The 18,553-nt window shown below is 49.5% G+C and overlaps 1 protein-coding gene across 8 annotated transcripts in view; it reads right to left on the minus strand.

Moving 5' to 3' along the window:
- Positions 1-630: 630 nt before the first annotated feature.
- Positions 631-18,553, minus strand: part of GUCY2D (guanylate cyclase 2D, retinal) — a 70,312-nt gene continuing 52,389 nt past the window's right edge. For all 8 annotated transcript variants that reach the window (XM_080979645.1, XM_080979651.1, XM_080979644.1 and 5 more), the window contains 13 exons: positions 14,983-15,063; positions 14,617-14,793; positions 12,488-12,644; positions 11,689-11,838; positions 10,275-10,423; positions 10,023-10,186; positions 9,145-9,337; positions 8,041-8,215; positions 7,749-7,847; positions 6,435-6,529; positions 4,668-4,753; positions 4,418-4,544; positions 631-2,657 (listed from right to left, as the gene is read on the minus strand). In XM_080979645.1, coding sequence (XP_080835771.1) covers positions 4,460-4,544; positions 4,668-4,753; positions 6,435-6,529; positions 7,749-7,847; positions 8,041-8,215; positions 9,145-9,337; positions 10,023-10,186; positions 10,275-10,423; positions 11,689-11,838; positions 12,488-12,644; positions 14,617-14,793; positions 14,983-15,063 — 1,611 coding nt within the window. In that variant the 3' untranslated portion in view covers positions 631-2,657; positions 4,418-4,459. The remainder of the gene's footprint in view (positions 2,658-4,417; positions 4,545-4,667; positions 4,754-6,434; positions 6,530-7,748; positions 7,848-8,040; positions 8,216-9,144; positions 9,338-10,022; positions 10,187-10,274; positions 10,424-11,688; positions 11,839-12,487; positions 12,645-14,616; positions 14,794-14,982; positions 15,064-18,553) is intronic.

Consider the following 18,553-nt stretch of genomic DNA (forward strand, 5'->3'; position numbering starts at 1 on the left):
CTCTCCTCATCTGTAACAGAGCTGGGTGGATTCCGGCCTGGCCCACAGCTACCCAGAAACAGGCAGAAACTCAGCTGGTGAAGTTTTCCAAGTAGGCAAAATAGTGCAGCTAATAATATTCATTCCCCAAAGGAACCATTTAGCGCATTGGTAGGCAAACTAAGGCCCGGGGGCCGGATCCGGCCCAATCGCCTTCTAAATCCGGCCCACGGACGGTCGGGGAATCAACGTGTTTTTACATGAGTAGAATGTGCCCTTTTATTTAAAATGCATCTCTGGGTTATTTGTGGGGCCTGCCTGGTGTTTTTACATGAGTAGAATGTGTGCTTTTATTTAAAACGCATCTCTGGGTTATTTGTGGGGCATAGGAATTCGTTCATTTCCCCCCCCCCCAAATACAGTCCGGCCCCCCACAAGGTCTGAGGGACAGTGGACCAGCCCCCTGCTGAAAAAGTTTGCTGACCCCTGATTTAGTGTCTGCCTGTGTGCAGTTGGGCCAGCTCAGGAACACATCCTGACTCCTTGGGAGGACTGGGGGTGAGCCAGTGCTAACTTGGTTTAAGCGCAGAACCCCAACTGCAGTGTAAGCCCCGCTTGGGCAGGTTAAATAATCCAACACACCCCTCAGGATCACTAGTCTGGCCCTTTAATTGCAGAGTTCGCACATACAGTCATTTATGGACCAGCTGCAAAGCACCTACTGGGCATCCCCATAGGATACAGAGTATAAGGATCGCCTCTGCCATGTCGCAAGGATGCATATATTGTACACATACATTCTTAGCCTCCCCCACCCCCACAGATGCTACTGCTTCCCTGTATCCTCCCCACTCAGAGCTGCAAAATAACATTGCAAAAAAACACTGTATACATATATAATTAAATAAAATATCCCAATGCTGATAATAAGAATGAAGAAAAAAAGTACAATTTGTACACAGTCTATGAAAATGATAGACAAATTCTGAGGCCAGCCAATCCATGCCCAGTGGGGAAATGGTGATCGATTGCCACTGCCTGCCCCTTTTAAGGAAAATATTTTTTTGCCTGGTGACAAATAACAAAAATCCCTTTGAAGAAATATAATCTTATATACATACTGCTCAATTGCATGTGCCATCTCACCACAGGACGACATGTCTTCTAACAGTTTTGCCTGCAGATAGTTTTGCTCTGCGTATTGAGCAAACTTTTGAAATTCAGACAAAGACAGTCAACCACAGATGACCCCGGAGGATCAATTCCAACAACCCCTTTGAAACCAATTATTTGAATCCGAAGTTGAAAATGAGCCAGGTTTTCGAAGTATCACCTGGGATACCTGAGGAAAAATTGCTGCGGTGAGTAAATTTATAGCCAAAAACCCTTCTGAAAGCCAATTTCCAACGCTTTTCTGAAACGTAACTCGTAACACACAGGCTGTTTCAAGGGACATCCCATTAAGAAAACTCTTCCGGGGTGCAGAATACTATTCGCAATAGGTTTGTATATCAGAGCAAATGTTTGCAGCCCCATCCCATCCTCAAACTTGCCCCAGTTCCTTCCTCATCTCCTTGACTGTTTGGCCAGGCTGCAGAATGTCCCGCGGAAGGCTTAATGTTGAATACTAAATGACATCCCAGAGAGATCCATATTCTCACCCGGGAGATTCGGGGCTGCAGTCGAGATACTCCACACCTTCCTCACTTCTCCACTCTAAACAACCCAGTCCCAAAGTATCTGTTTGCTGTTCTGTTTTACTGGTTCTAAAGAAACATTGGGGCTCAAGGGTTTGTAATACGCGGCCACCCTCTTAAGAAGAAAAGCCAATTTCTGAAAGTCCTGCAAGTATTCCCATCAGGAAATGCTGTCATCTAGTGGTTAGCTATATGAGCTGAATTCCCAAAGGATGGTTCGCTTGCTTAAACATGGGGCCATGATGAATCTCCAGGCACATCCTGTCTGATAAGGCTCCTCAACCTCCTCCCTCCCTGTTTAATCTCCACATGGAACCTGCCCCTGTTCTCCAAAAAGAGAAGGGGCAGTGAATCTACGCCGCGCCAAGGCCACTCTGCTACCTGCTGGGTCACTGCCGCATCTACAGACACAAGTGCTTAGGGTGGGGCAGGAACAAAGCCTGCTCCCTCTAGCCCCAAACATGGCTCCATTTAACCAGATCACCAGGACTGTCCTCTATGGAATCATTCTGCATTGGCCACAAGAAACCATGACAGAGTCCCCCCCATCGACCCTAATCCACTCCGAAGAAAGCCGCTCCAAAAACAGGCCTTCCTCCATCCTTCCATTATAGTCTGTGGCAATGGAGACGAGAGAGAAGAATCCACAGCCGTTCTCGGATTTGGGCGGAAGTCCCGCCGCACGCTGGCCACTTTTCGTTTTCCTTTTTGGTTGGAGAGTGAATCCTAGGTTGGCCAAAGGTCCGTTGTGCACCAGAGCCAGCAAGAGTGGCAGAGGAAGAGAGAAGAGTGAAGAAAGGGTGAGTCCAAGATGGCCGCGGGCGAAGGAGGCTGCGAGTCCCTCGAGCACCAACTGCGGATTCATCCCCCTTCCAAAGGTCGCTCCTGACTACCTGCCTCGCAGGCTGCGTGAAAGGCCTCATCAGAGTTGGTTAGAAAGCGGCGGCAGGTGCAGGCCACAGGTCTCTGTTGCTGTTTGAGCTGCATAAACAGGAGAAACAAAGTTAGGTAAGACCATAGAAGCATAGAGGACCATCTAGTCTAATCCCTTGCGGTGCAGGAATATAAAGCTGTCCTTTACGGGGATCGAACCCACAACCTGGGCATTGTCAGCAACATGCTCTAAACCAACCAAACTATCCAGCTGATCAAAAGTGTGAAATGCCCCGGAGCAATCCACTCCACTATGGGGTGCTCTAAGCCATATCTCTATGGCCAGAGAGAGAAATAAGTAGGAAGTCCTACGTTACACTATCCTGTGCTGCAGCATATGGAATCACGGGATCATAGGACTGCGATCCCAGGGCCATCTAGCCCAAGCCCCAGCAATGCAGGAATCAGCTAAAGAATCCCTGGTAGAAGGCTGTCCAACCTCTGTTTAAAAACCTCCAACAAAAGACAGCCCACCACCTTTCGAGGGAGTCAGTTCCACAGCCCAACAGCTCTTGTTGTAATGGAAGGTAAAGGTACCCCTGACTGTTAGGTCCAGTCGTGGATGACTCTGGGGTTGTGGTGCTCATCTCGCTCTATAAGCCGAGGGAGCCAGCGTTTGTCCGCAGACAGCTTCCGGATCATGTGGCCAGCATGACTAAGCCGCTTCTGGCGAACCAGAGCAGTGCCAGGAAACGCTGTTTACCTTCCTGCCGGAGTGGTACCTATTTATCTACTTGCACTTGGCGTGCTTTTGAACTGCTAGGTGGGCAGGAGCTGGGACCGAACAACAGGAGCTCACCCCATGTGCGGGGATTCGACCTGCCGACCTTCTAGGCAAGCCCTAGGCTGGAGAAATCTGGCTTTCCTCAGCTTCTCATTTTCCCGTTCTTTTCCCACCACATTTCCACACCAGTTTGCATCTTCTTTTTTTAAAGTCCTCGCATTTCTTGTACATGTTTTTGTACGCAATTCTGCCCAATACACACGTTTTTGCAAGCAATGATACTCGCTGATATGTGCAATTCTTTACCCCCCCCCCCCATACATGCATTTCTTTACACATTCTTTGGTTGAAGATCCACGATGCAGAATGTGGAGACGTATAAACGCCGAAGGGTCTTGTTCAGGGCATGGCAAACTAGGTAGCTTAACCCTGAAATTCAAACCGACCTGAATATCTCCCCCAGTCCCTAACATCTTCAAATCCAGAAACCAGGCAGAGAAAAGAGAAAATGCAGGTGGCTCATAGAATCATAGAATCATAGAGTTGGAAGAGACCACAAGGGCCATCGAGTCCAACCCCCTGCCAAGCAGGAAACACCATCAGAGCACTCCTGACATATGGTTGTCAAGCCTCTGCTTAAAGACCTCCAAAGAAGGAGACTCCACCACACTCCTTGGCAGCAAATTCCACTGTCGAACAGCTCTTACTGTCAGGAAGTTCTTCCTAATGTTTAGGTGGAATCTTGTAGTTTGGATCCATTGCTCCGTGTCCGCTTCTCTGGAGCAGCAGAAAACAACCTTTCTCCCTCCTCTATGTGACATCCTTTTATATATTTGAACATGGCTATCATATCACCCCTTAACCTCCTCTTCTCCAGGCTCAAAGCTACTTGCTGGAGATGGGGCATTAGAAGGGAAGAGAGAAGACACAAGAATCCTTTCTCCACACCCCTGAAGTCACAGGAGGAGTCAGGGAAGATCACATTTTGCAAGGATGGGAGAGGAGCTCAAAGTCTCTTGGAGGCAGAGGCTGGGCATGCAAGTCAAGGGCACATGTTTCACTCCGCCATCTGTCGCAGCCTCACCTCCATCACAAGTGGGCTCATGTTAACATGGCTGCTCTCTGGCTACGCATTCCCTCCGCGTGCTTTCTCTAGCTTCTTCCTTCGGTCTTCTGGGATCTCGTGCATGCTTATCCCGTGGTTGCTGGCCCTGGAAGCAGAGAGGAGAAACAGGGGGTTCGTGTGGAGAAGGGGGCCGTGTCCCCCAAGAGCCCAGAGCCCACCCTATTCTCTTCCAAAGCTGGATGTTCTGTTCCTTGTCCTCTGAACTCACCCTGGCTGTAGGTCAGGGGGTGTGGGGATAGGTTTGTTAAAGCCCGCGCGACCTGTGAGCCAAAATGTCTCTTCAGTGCCTTTTCCCTGCGGAGAAAAAGAAAGAGGCTGATGCGGGTGCGAGGACATGTTTCAAATGAACCCCCTGAGCACCAAGAGCAGCAGCCCCCCAAAAAACCTTGCAACAGGTGAAACCAGAAGCGCTTTGCCAACACAGCAGTTCCCAAGGCAGGTGCTACCTCCCCTTGGGCGAGGGGGCAGTGGGATTACCTGGGGGCGGGGCTAAGAGGCAAGGGGGCAGCAGTGGGCTAAGAACTTACTTCTAAACCACCTCTTAATGGTTCATGGCCAGGTGAGGGAATAACACCTTAAAGAGAAATGCAGCCAGGAGAGATACACAAGCTTAGCGTCCCAGTTTATTAAGAGATAAGCGACAGCCTTTCCAAACCAGGAGTTCAGAGGACCACCAGTTAGGAGAACTGTCCGAGGCACATTTTAACACAGCTTGCATGGGGTTTTCAGAAACATACTAGTTTTAGCTCATATAATGCATACGTGAAAGGTCAGGGAGCTAAAGCTGTCTTGCTTCTCTTCGTTATCCTCTTTCACCCATTACCTTGGGTGCCCCGGTCTCTTGATGCCTTAGACTGTTCATTTCACACACTTACTGTCTGTCTTTTTGATAAGCAGACATTCAAAAAGTCCTTAACATACCTTCCCACCTGGGAAGACTGAAGGCAAGAACAGCCTGTCACGTAAACATTCTGTTGCTACACTATGCAAGGAGCACTCAGATATACAGGGTGGGTCAGGGCTGAGAAGTCCAGATAGCACAAAAGTCATTAGAGCATCGATACACAGGTTCCATTACAGAGGGTAAATGCAGGGGTTACCAAAGCACATACATTTTATTCAGTGCTAAATTCTATAAATTCTATTAAGTGCTAGATGGGCTAACTAATTTCATAAAACAGAGGAGGCACTGCAGGTGTAAAGGACTATCCTCTTGAAAAGCTGGTTGTCACTGGAACAAGTTAATCCATTTTGCCAAATTAAATACACTACTTAGTTGCAAATCAATTTTGAATAAATGTGCAATAAATGGTTACAGTTGCTGGACTGTTGCACAATTCCATTGTGCTCTTATCTTCCTTAGTGGGTTGTGCAAACGGCTACTCTGAACAATGCTTTTTGGTTAAGAGCGGTAGTCTCGTAATCTGGGGAACCGGGTTCGCTTCCCCGCTCCTCCACATGCAGCTGCTGGGTGACCTTGGGCCAGTCACACTTCTCTGAAGTCTCTCAGCCCCACTCACCTCACAGAGTGTTTGTTGTGGGGGAGGAAGGGAAAGGAGAATGTTAGCCGCTTTGAGACTCCTGAAGGGGAGTGAAAGGCGGGATATCAAATCCAAACTCTTCCTCTTCCTCTTCTTATAGGGTAGGGTAGGCGGCACTGGGGATGGGTTTATGCAACGGGGTGGGGGAGGCAGTGGCCCCAAACAGTTTGGGAACTGCTGATCTAGCAGTTCCAAAGCACACACAGGTGTGCTGCCCACACTGGGGCTGCTCTGTTTGCTTCCCTGCCGGAGAAACCATGGACACACATGCAAATGAAGGGGGCGTCTCTTTTGCTTGCCAGAGGGCTCCCCCCTCCCCCATCCTAGGGATTTGGGTCTGTTCTGCATCCTCTGGGTGGAGCTTTGACCGGAGATAGGAGGGAGAATTGGAGGGTCCTTGCAGTCGGAAGACGCCCCTCCCTTGCCCCAGGTACCTTGAGCTCCGTCTTGCCTCGAAGGTCCAGCTTGTAGCCTTCCTTGAGGTCATGTAGGATCTGAACGGTGCGGATGTTGACGTGGATTCGATAAGCTGCGGAGGCAACAGGTGGGGGGGTGAGATGGGGGTGCCTCTGGGAGACATAACAGCATAAGAAGGGTCTTCTGGATCAGGCCCATCTCCTCCAGCATCCTCTTCTCACAGTGGCCAACCAGATGCCCATGGGAAATCCACAAGCAGGATTTGAGCACGTGAGTCCTGCTCCCTCCTGTGGCTTCCAGCAACTCGTTTCCAGAAGCACTGCTGCCTCCATAGCCCTCGCCTCCTCCATGAATTTGTCTATCCCACTTTTAAAGTCATCTGTGTTGGTGGCCATCACTGCCACCTGTGGGAGCAAGTTTCATGGTTTAACTTCACGCTGTGTGAAGGAGGACTTTCTTTTATCCATCCTAAACACTTCATTGGCTATCCATGAGTTCTATTGTTATGAGAAAGGGAGAAAACCCTCCCCCCCCCAGACCAATGGCTGGGATCCCAAAACCAGGGGAAGGGGCACGCCTGCTTAGTGTGCAAAAGGTCCCAGGTTTAATCCCCAGCATCTCCTTGTGAGGCTGAGAAAGGCGCCGGCCTGAATCCCTGGAGAGCCATTAATGCCACCATGGATTGAAGCTTCATACACAGCAGAGGCCCTGCCACTGAGCTATGGCCCTTCCTCGAATTTCCATTTGTTCCCTAATCTATCGCCATAAAGTTTGATGGCTTTTTAAATTATTGCCTTTTATTCCTATGTTTGTTGGAAGCCACCCAGAGTGGCTGGGACAACCCAGTCAGATGGGAAGGGTGTAAGAAATATAATATTATTATTAGGTAAAGGGGTAAAGGGACTCCTGACCATTAGGTCCAGTCGTGGCTGACTCTGGGGTTGCAATGCTCATCTCGCTTTACTGGCCAAGGGAGCCGGCGTACAGCTTCCGGGTCATGTGGCCAGCATGACTAAGCCGCTTCTGGCGAACCAGAGCAGCGCACAGAAACGCTCTTTACCTTCCCACCGGAGCGGTACCTATTTATCTACTTGCACTTTGACGTGCTTTCGAACTGCTAGGTTGGCAGGAGCAGGGACCGAGCAACCCCGTGGCGGGGATTCAAACCGCTGACCTTCTGATCAGCAAGTCCTAGGCTCTGTGGTTTAACCCACAGAGCCACCCACGTCCCTACAATATTATTATTAGTGGCATCCAAATTGGGCAGACTCCACCCCCAGCAGAAACCCCCTCCCCCTGCAGCCCCCCAGTCTAGGCCATGTGCTACTCACGCAGTCCTGTGGACTCCATCCGTGAGGCGGTGTTGACTGTGTCTCCGAAAAGACAGTACCGTGGCATCGTCAGCCCCACCACACCAGCCACGCAAGGCCCTGCCGTGGGAAACAGATCAGCCTTGAGCTCAGAGGTTTCTTCAACCTTAACTGCTCTCCCCATCACCTCTCCCCTCCTGCCCAGTTGAGCTCTCTTCAGAAGAGCCAAGTAAAGGTGGATAGGGCCACGAAGTACAGGTGGGTCCCTGTGGCTGGAGGCCATTGCAGCAGCCCTGCCTTCGTGACAGCCTACCTGAGTGCAGGCCGATGCGGATCCGTACTGGCACGTCTGGCATGTGACGCATCTTGAAGGTGCCGACAGCGCTGAGGATATCCAGCGACATGTTGGCGATCTCACCTGCGTGCCGGTTGCCGTTGCGCTTGGGCAGCCCGGAAGCAACCATGTAGGCGTCGCCAATGGTCTCCACCTGTTGGGAGAAGCCAGGTGGAGATGGAGTCCGTTCTTAAGGGAAGAGGCCATGGATTCAGGGGACACCTCGAGCCAGGAACAGGGCCTGCTCTGAGAACCAGGCTTTGCCATTCTCTCCTCATCAGTGGAGTTCCTGATGCCAGCACCTCTCCAGCCTGAAGAGGTCACGTTGCCTTCCCACACTGGGTTCCAGCTCAGAGGCCGCAGCAGAACCCAGAGCTCCACCGCACTGCTGGAGGCAGCAGCTTCAGAAGCAGTCTGGGCTCCTTTAAGAGGAGAGGCTCCACCCACCTAGCTGGCCAGAGGAAGTTGCAGTCCTAGTTAAGGCTCAGTCGGGATTCCCTGGAATGAATGTCCACAAGCCTGCCTTGTCTGACAGCCAGAATGTGTGTTACCTGGAGCTCTCCAGGGTGCTAACCACCTTGCTACTTAGCCTTTAAGGATGTTGACCTCTGTTTTATCAGACCTGCATCTATCATCTGAGTTGACTGACCTTTGATTGACCTGACTTCACCTCCTGGATCCTAAATTTTTACTAGCAATATGTGACCTGTTTATCTCTGGACATATCTATATCTAGCACATTCTCCACTCAGGCTAAGATCCTGTCCCATGCCCAGGACAGAACCCTAGTAGGGGTTGAGTCCATGATGAAAGAGGCTCCCCCAGTTGCCAGAGGGCCAGGGAGACCTAGGAAATGGACCCTGAAGAACACCCCCCTCCTGATTATCACTAGGAGCCCTAGAATCATCCTCCCCTCCAACTAACTCAAGGCCCAGCCACTTCCCAGCCAATATGAGTTTCGCTTGGCAACACTAAGCACCCGTGTCGTCCTATCTTCTTTTCTTTCACATCCCTTGGATCCTCCAAGCCCCAGCCTTTCTCTGCCCACAGTAAAGGTGGCTGACAGAGCCAACAGGTCTGTACCTTATAGACATCATGGGAGCCGATGATGGCATCGAAGAGGGTGTAAAGGTCATTCAGAAGGTCAACCACCTCAATGGGCTCACTCATGGCTGAGATGGTGGTGAAGCCCACAATGTCACTGAAGTACAAGGTCACCTCTTCAAAATACTCTGGTTCCACTGGAGCGCCAGTCTTCAGGGCCTCCGCTACTGAACTGAAGGGGTGACAAGCAGAAATGTCAGCCAGTCTCTCCTTTGGAGAATCAGAAAGCACTTAAGGGTGCCTGTAATTGCAATTAACAATATTTTTAAAAAACAGCTTCCCCCAATTTCTCTCCAAATTCTAACCCAAGCTTAGCAATTCTAACTGCTGACAGAACATATTAATCCCAGCAAAGCAAGGAAGGGGCAGCGAGAAAAATCCTTGCTTCATGGCTCAGAAGGGAGCTCAGAAAAGGGGAGCAATAAAAAAAGATGGGAAACTTTGAGAAAAGCTGAGCGTTTTTTGTTTTACGCGTTAAAAGAAAAACAGAGAAAGAGCGGTTGGAGAAAATAAATGAGGACAAAAAAACGCCCCGCCCCTCTTGAAATAAAGGAGGAGATGAAATAATAGCTAGGGTGTAAGAGAACAGATTGAAGGAGAGAGACTCCAAACAGGTTGTTGCACTGAGCTGAGACAGGAAACGGACTGAGCCTGAACAGGAAGAGAGCAGAAATGTCTTCTGTAGAAGTTTCGGGCATTTCCTGTACCTGACCTGCAAGGCAGGCAACACAACCCACTTGGAGACCTCTTACATGCACAGGTGAACAGGCAATTCCCTCATTTCTAGGAATGTCAGGCCATCAGGACACGCTCTGGTTGCCCCACTTAAGCTCCGCACATAATTTCCACAGACTCACGGGGGCAACATCTGCGTTAACAACTTGTCTGTCTTTTGCTTCTCAACCTCCAGCTCTTCCGTTCGCTCCCGGATCAAGTCCTCCAAGTTGCTGGAGTACTGCTCCAACATCCGTAGCATGGAGTCGATGATGTTTGTCTTCCGACCTTTGTTGATGCTCTTGAACTGCAGGAGAGGGACGGAAGGGGCATTAGGAAGCAATCTCCCTACCCTCTGGGATCCTGGCAAATAGCTACTCGGGAGGCCCACTCACCTGGTCAAAAATCTGGTTGATGTTTGGCCTTTTCTCAGGCTGCTCGCTCCAGCACTGCTTCATCAGCTGAATGCACTCCATCGGGGCTTGGTCTACCGAAACAGAGGGCCGGCAGAGTGGGGGCGGCTTTTCTACTTTCTTGATGATCTCTGTCGGACAAGGAAAACAATTCGCTTCTGTCCTGGGCAGGCCAACTCCTCTCCACTCTGCAATCACTGCATAAACTACCTGCTTCACACAGCACTCTGTGTTTCAGCAACCAAACCCTACAACAGGGCCTGTCCTCTGCATGTAATCAAGACCAGCCACCCTGCACCCTTCCTTAACTCCCGCCATGTTTCTGCTCCACTTGACTCGGGGCCAGCGCGTTAACTCACCTACCCGCCACAGCAACCCTGCTCAACTCTCCAAACCAAACCAATGTGATAGCCATCCTCAAATATCTTAAGAGCTGCCCCATGGAATATGGAGCAAGTTTGCTTTCTCCTGCCCTGGAGGGTAGGACTCAAACCAATGGCTTCAAGTTACAAGAAAGGAGATTCCGACTAAACATTAGGAAGAACTTTCTGACAGTAAGAGCGGTTCAACAGTGGAATGGACTCTTCTTCCTTGGAGGTTTTTAAGCAGAGGTTGGATGGCATCTGTCATGGATGCTTTAGTTGCGATTCCTGCATTGCAGGGAGTTTAGCTCTATGGTTCTAACTTTTCCATATTTGTCATTCCAGCATGACCAACTCCAGAGTGACCCTCCAATTCACACCAGACAAAGTTTGCCATGGAAAAGCAATGTGGTAATGCCATGTTAAATGCCATAGTTAAAGCTATGATTTTCCCAGTAGTGATGTATGGAAGTGAGAGCTGGACCATAAAGAAGGCTGATCGCCGAAGAATGGATGCTTTTGAATTCTGGTGCTGGAGGAGACTCTTGAGAATCCCACAGACTGCAAGAAGATCAAACCTCTCCATTCTTAAGGAAATCAGCCCTGAGTGCTCACTGGAAGGACAGATCCTGAAGCTGAGGCTCCAAGACTTTGGCTTCCTCATGAGAAGAGACGACTCCCTGGAAAAGACCCTGATGTTGGGAAAGATGGAGGTCCCAAGGAGAAGGGGACGACGGAGGACGAGATGGTTGGACAGTGTTCTTGAAGCTACCAGCATGAGTTTGACCAAACTACGGGAGGCAGTGGAAGACAGGAGTGCCTGGTGTGCTCTGGTCCATGGGGTCATGAAGAGTCGGACAGGACTAAACGACTAAACAACAACAATGGCATGTTACATGGGATGGGCTCGTTGTTCAGGAGCAGAGCCTCTGCTTGGCATGTAGAAGGCCCCAGGCTCAAAAATAGTCATACAGACAAGGAAAGGTTGAGGATGGGAGCTGGCCTGTCACCACCAATCCCTGCCCTTTATATACCTTCAGGGGTCATGTCCAGCATGCAATAGGGGGCAGCACGGCATATGACTTCCTGCATAATTATGGAGATACTGAAGACATCTCCCCGGAAAGAGCCTTTCCGCTCCTGGGATGGGTCTCGTAGTAGCTCAGGCGCCGTCCATAACCGGTCTAGAAGGGGGCATGGGAAACAAAAATTAAGTACTTTGAGGCATCCCCTCCTCCGCCTCTCATTCCCTGCATCTGCAGGCATTCTCTATAGCTCCATTGGTCTGCCCCCTTTATTATGGGTTCCCTCTCCAAATCTAACAAGGGGAGCAAAACCTGCAGTCTCCTCCAAGGCCAGCAAAGAAGACTTCCTCATTCCTCTCTTATTCAGCCACTGGCTGCTTGAAACACAGTGGATGTGTGTATCTGAGTTCTGCAGCCCCTTGCTAAAAACCTGCTTCTAAAGTCCCTGTTAAAATTGCTGTGAATAAAGAGTGCAACTTGAAATGTTTGGGCACTGTTTCTCTGCAGACACCTGAGATTCAGCCTCCTTTCATAACTTAGAAAATGCAGAGGTGGGTGCAATCTTTGCTGCTATCTATATTTCTGGTTGACGGGCTGGCAAAATCCCAGAGGGCTGTTTGCCGCTGATCTCTAATCTATATTGAACGATTCCGTGGAAAAACTGTCCCAGCCAGTAGAGCAATATATGTCACTGCTTTTAAAAAGCATTTCATAGCAGGGAGCAGCAACAACACCTTCACTGCTTAGCAAAGCTCTCTGCAACATACCCCAGATTTCCCCTTCCCAGGTCCCAACTTTCCCTGCTAACCCTCTGGGCTTGGTGTCTCTCGTGGGATCTTCTGGGCCTCTAACAGCTCGTTGTAGCCATGGTCGGTGACCTTGAGGACAAAGCGGCCATCCACCACGCAGTTCCGAGACTTCAGCCGCCCATGTGGGAAGTCATGATGGTGGAGGTATTTCATCCCCTGGAGAGCAGAGGGAAGAAAGGGGTGAAGAGTCTGCTCACAGCTCTGCTCTATTGCTTGGATCTCCTCCCAAGAACAGCAGCACCCATTTCTCTCCTTCCTCCCTCCTACTGCCAGGACATCTTTGAAGCCAGCCTTTGCCAACCTGCTGCCCTCCAGATGTTTTGGACTGAAATCCCTACAGCTCATCCACATTTCTGCTTGCCATGCCTAAAAAACATGGGTCCAGTATACCTGAAGGAGCGTCTCCACCCCCATCGTTCTGCCTGGACACTGAGGTCCAGCACCGAGGGCCTTCTGGCAGTTCCTTCGCTGCAAGAAGCCAAGTTACAGGGAACCAGGCAGAGGGCCTTCTCGGTGGTGGCACCCGCCCTGTGGAACGCCCTCCCACCAGATGTCAAAGAGAACAACAACTACCAGACTTTTAGAAGACATCTGAAGGTAGCCCTGTTTAGGGAAGTTTTTAATGTTTAATAGACTATTGTATTTTAATATTCTGTTGAAAGCCGCCCAGAGTGGCTGGGGAAACCCAGCCAGATGGGTGGGGTATAAATAATTTATTATTATTATTATTATTATTATTATTATTATTATTATTATTATCCAAGCAATTTCCCGCTTGCCCCATGCTTTCTAGGCACAGGTCTGAGCAGATTTGCCTTTTTCCTGCTATCCCCCAGAAAACCTGTGCTATCCCCACGGAAAACCCTATTGCCATTTGTTCCAATTCAGTGATAAATGGTATGTTTCCCCGGGGGAAAGTGATAGGAAAAAGGGAAATGTAGATAAGCTGCTAGGCTTTCTGGGGCTGATGGGAGCTGTAAAACAACTGGAGTGCACCTGGTTGTGAAGACTGGTCTAAGCCAATCCAGATGTTTTTGACAAATAGACCAGGAGGTTTGGGCAACAGTGTTCAGCCTGATGGACTGCGTAAGCTGGAAAACCTACAAAAATATTATTAATACACTGCCTACCCACCCACCTGTGGTGGATTCTCCAATATGATTCTGCCAACAAGTTTCCCTTGTGTTTATACCACCTTGTTCTATAGAATACCTCTGACTTCTCTGTTAGGCAAGCAAGACCCCTAGATACTGCAAAATCCAGATGGATTGGGGAAGAGACACAGGTCAGCAGTAGAGTATCTGTTTGGCTTGTATAAGGTCACAGGTTCAGTTACTGGATGGGAATGTCGCTGCCTGCAACCTTGCTTGTGGACTTTCCCAGAGGCACCTGACTTGCCACAGCAAGAAGGAAGATGCTGGCCAAAAAGGAACTGTGGTCTGATCCAGCAGGACTCCGGGGTTCAGTAGCGGAGCTTCATGTTCCGGCACCAGAGAGGCAGAAAGCAGGCGGGGGTGGGGCTGGCGTGCATCCTGGGGGCGAGGCGCGCCGCCTGCAGGGGCAGGGCGCCCAGTGGGGGAGGGCAGCCGAGTTGGCACCCTGCTGGGATCGCGCTGCCGGGGGCGGTGCCCTCCCCCCCCCCCCACTCCTCTTCCTCCGCCAGTGCTGTGGTTTCTGTTATGTATTCAGTGGTCTGTGTTTGCCTGAGCTTGACCCTGGACTAAGGATTCTGAGCTCCTGTGTTCTGATTGGATACATTGATGTCCAAACACAGAACATTTCAGGATTTGGGCCTCTGCCATTGGCCCTTGAACTCTGAGTCGTGATTCGCAGCGTGGAAGTTTAGACAGCCAATCACGTTGGGAGGGGGAGTGGCCCAGGTTTTCAGGAATGTATATAAGCAGTTGCTTTGCCCCTGTTTCCCAATTATGTGGTTCTTGCTGTTATCACTGTGTCTTGCCTTGTGGGAACCCACTTACACTTCAGTGTCCTTTCCTGTTCCCATCAGAGATGTCCTGCTCCTCTTCCTAGGATGGGTAAATCCCCTTCATGCCAAGTTCCCAGCCTGGCATTACCTACCCACCCAGATCCCAAAAACCAGATCGCTAGATCCCTCTCCCTCAAGCACCTTAATAAGGTCTAGCAGCAAGGACGACTTGAACATCCAGTCCAGCTTCATGTCCTCGTTTTGGATTAGATCCTCAAGGCTGCCACGTGTGCAGTGCTCTGAGACCACGGCAAAGATCCCACAGTCGTGGAAGAAGCCCAGGAAAAGGTTGACATTTTCGTGTCGCAGGTCCCGGAGCTGAAGGTGGGGGAAAGTAACAAGAATGGAGGGATGAGAGGAGGGAGCCCCCGGAGGATAGGGGCTGTTGGATGACCGTCCAGTAGAGGGCGCTATGCATAGTCCTAGTGGTCAGGTTGGGAACTGCACTCACCCACTGAAGCAGCAGGGACCCCCAATGGCCACAGAGGGTAGCGCAAGAGCACTAACCTTTAAGAATGCTGTTTTGGTGGCAGGTTTGATTTCAGTGTGCTTTTCGCCTGGGAATTTCTTCAGCCACACCCAGTCACCCTGGGAAGGAAGACAAGGGAGGGCATGAATGTTCGCCCTCTTAAGATAATGCATCTGAAAGAAGGAAGACAAAAACCCTCCCCACAGCCTGAAAGGCTCACAGAAGGAAGGGGCAAGAGGTAAATATATATGCATTTAAGCAAGAGGAGTGGAGAGTGAAGCAAGGAATGAACAGAACACAACCCCAGAGAGACCAGGAAAGGCAAAGTGGCCCAGCCAAGCTAACAGGGACCTCTTAACCCCTGAGAAAAAGAAAACAGCAGGGCAAAGCGGTCTTGCAAAGTAACAGCAAAGCAGTTATCTTATGCTCTCAGATTCTTCACAGACTGAGACTACCAGGGTACAACCTCCCTCCCACAAGATCATCTTCGGGCACCTTTCTCAAAGTGCCCCACATCAGGTGAGGTACAGTAGGTGAGTATGGTAGACAGGACATTTTGGGTGGTATGGAATGCCCTCCCTGGTTCACCTGGCACCTATCCCTTTATTTCTCCAGGCCTTTTAAGGTGCAATCCTGTACTGGGGTGATGCTGATGGAGGGGCTTTAGGGTTTATTTTGGCGGAATGCCAGATCCAGTAGCGGAATGCCAGATAGGCCAGTGTTGTGACAGATACACCAATATGCTGGCGGTGGAATGGCCAAAATGGGATGGAGTGATAGGTGGGGTGTGGGCACCATGGGGATAAGAAAACGTAGACTGTATCCAGTATGCCTTCAATTCCCTGTGGCTGTAGCCTGGCCAATGGTGGAATTTTGCTGTGTTCCACCCAGGACCTGATGCAAATAATTTCCTCCCCTTTTACTGCAACCAGGGGTGGAGGGGAATAAAAACTAGCCCTGTGTCATTGACCACAAGGACTACATTGCCACGGCAGAGCGTATGGTGTAACTCCAACACCCAATGTCAGCACAACACTGCCAGGATATAATCCCCACACAGGGAGACCAAAATTCAGATGGCAGGGTGTGTAGCATGGGGCTTCATCTTTCTGGCTCATGTTGTGCATGCTTAGTGCCCACAGGAGGGAACTCTGGGGCAGGGGGCTATAAGGAAAGGGGCACTTTGTGCAAAAAGTGGGGAGGACTTGCATCCCAAGAACACGTGTGATCTGAAGCATGTTGCTAAAACTTCTCCTACAACCCTCGAGAAGACCAGGACAGGGCACCCTGCACAGGTGAGCCTGGGAGGGTTTGGGAAGTGGAAGACGCTTGCTGCAATGCAGGCTTTGCCAACCTGGTGCCCTTCAGATGTTTTGGACTACAACTCAATTCAAAAAAAGGTTGTTGAGGAAAGACTTAACCTCTGGCACAAGCCATGCCTGGTTATTCTTCAGCAAGACTTGTCCTTCTGCATCAGACTTCTCTAAACTGGTCTGGGCTTGTAATCCAAAACAAATGGATGGCACCAGCTTGTGGGTGGCCGGTACCATGTGCAACTGCTAAAGCTGTCTCCTCCCATCCCCTCACCCCTTTGCCACTGTGTCTTACCTGAACTACATGGCTTCGACAGTCTTCCTTCCCTGCTCACCTGCGGAAATAGCAGGTGGGCAGGATTTCCCTGCACACTCCCTTTTGGCAAGAGCTAGGCACGCCAACCCTTGCCACTGCTGGCCAACCACTTATGCTCCCTTCCTGCCTCACAGGAACCACACCCCAGATGCATGGAGCAGGACACACAGGGGGGGAGGAGTACGGCCCCGATCACTGCAGTCTCCCCCTTAATGGCACAGTGGAGAGGAAGGCAGAGGCATGAGTGGAGGCAGGGCTGCATTTGCACGTGGCTCCACTCCCTCTTCTCTCTTTGACTGTGTATACATTAAAATGCAGCTACATCATTCTTTTCCTCAATTCAGACTGAAGCTAGTTTGCAGGGAAATCTATCAAAACACAGTATTTCATAAGAAATGATGGAATATACCGTATTTTTTGCTCTATAAGGCTCACTTTTTCCCTCCTAAAAAGTAAGGGAAAATGTGTGTGCGTCTTATGGAGCGAATGCAGGCTGCACAGCTATCCCAGAAGCCAGAACAGCAAGAGGGATTGATGCTTTCACTGCGCAGCGATCCCTCTTGCTGTTATGGCTTCTGAGATTCAGAATTCTTTTCTTCCTTGTTTTCCTCCTCCAAAAACTAGGTGCGTCTTGTGGTCTGGTGTGTCTTATAGAGCGAAAAATACAGTATTTGGATCGCGGCTAACGTTTTGTGTCCACCACTTCCCAAATCAGTGCTGGGAGCCCACAGGATGCAGTCTTACACTCCCTTCACAAGGCAAAGATACAGGAGCCATCCTACTCCCTGTTCTGTGGAGGCCAGGAGGGAGTCCCACAGTGAATAAGTCTGTGCACATGCTCCCATTTACTCTGCATCCACAGCAATTCCACTGCTGGTTTGGGAAGCCGTGCAAACAGGAAATCCACACCTTTCTTCAAAATTTGGCGGGTCAGGATCTGCTAGACCTGTCTTTTATTTGCATAAATGCATTTGGCTTGATTTCCTTTATGTTTTAATTGATTGTGTTTACTGCAATTGGTTTAAGTCCTTCTACTGTGTTTGTAAATATCTTTAAGTCATTTGTATGAGCAAATCAACTAAATAATAATAATAATGGTAATATCCTGCCATTTCTTATGAAATACTGCATTTTTATACATTTTACCTTAAACCAGCTTTGCTCTGAACTTGATATATATATATATATATATATATATGGCCTAGCCACATTTTAAGCAGGTAATATGCACACAGTCCAACTTGTCTAATCTGTGAACTATATCACGTGAGACACTTGACCTCCCAACCTGTGAATTCAGCACAAGGCAATCATCGCACCACCCTTTCCCATCTCCCAGGGAACAAAAAAAGGGAGGATTTAAAAAGAAAGTTTGTTTATCAGCTTCTAAGGTCGCTATGGCATATGTTTTAGTACTAATCAAAATACCTTGCTACTACCTTGCCCTGCCCCTCCTCAGGATAGAAGTTTGCCAAGCCAGCATGCATTGTGTGATCCTGCTAAGATATTTGGTTTCCCAAAGCAAGATTCTCAGGTCACAGAGGCAGAAATGGGAGCTGGAAGCCATTTGGATTCGCCACACTCAAGGGTAATCCCCCTCTAAAGTCTTCCAGTATTCAGTTCAACAATATTATTTTCTCCACCATCTAAAAATCTTACAACAAAATAATTCAGGAATGGGATTAATAATTATTCCCCATAACCAACTTCTTTTATACAAAAAATGTAGCATTTCTTGTGATTTTCAGTAGTCTTTCCTTCCTTTTATTTCTAAGCAAACCTCCACAATAACCATTCTGAGGACACCAAAAAGGACTTCTAGGTAAACCAGCAAAATAACACTGAGTTGGTGCACTAACAGTTGTGCACTTCTCTAGGAACCAATTTTGCTACAAGGTAATTTGCAAAACGAGGCAGGGAAATTTGCAGAAAAGGGGGGGGGGCGGGCAGGAGAAGGCTTTTGAAGCACTCATGGGATTA

This window comes from Podarcis pityusensis (genome assembly GCF_964106645.2).
Source record: "Podarcis pityusensis genome assembly, chromosome: 13".
In the NCBI taxonomy this organism is placed as follows: domain Eukaryota; kingdom Metazoa; phylum Chordata; class Lepidosauria; order Squamata; family Lacertidae; genus Podarcis; species Podarcis pityusensis.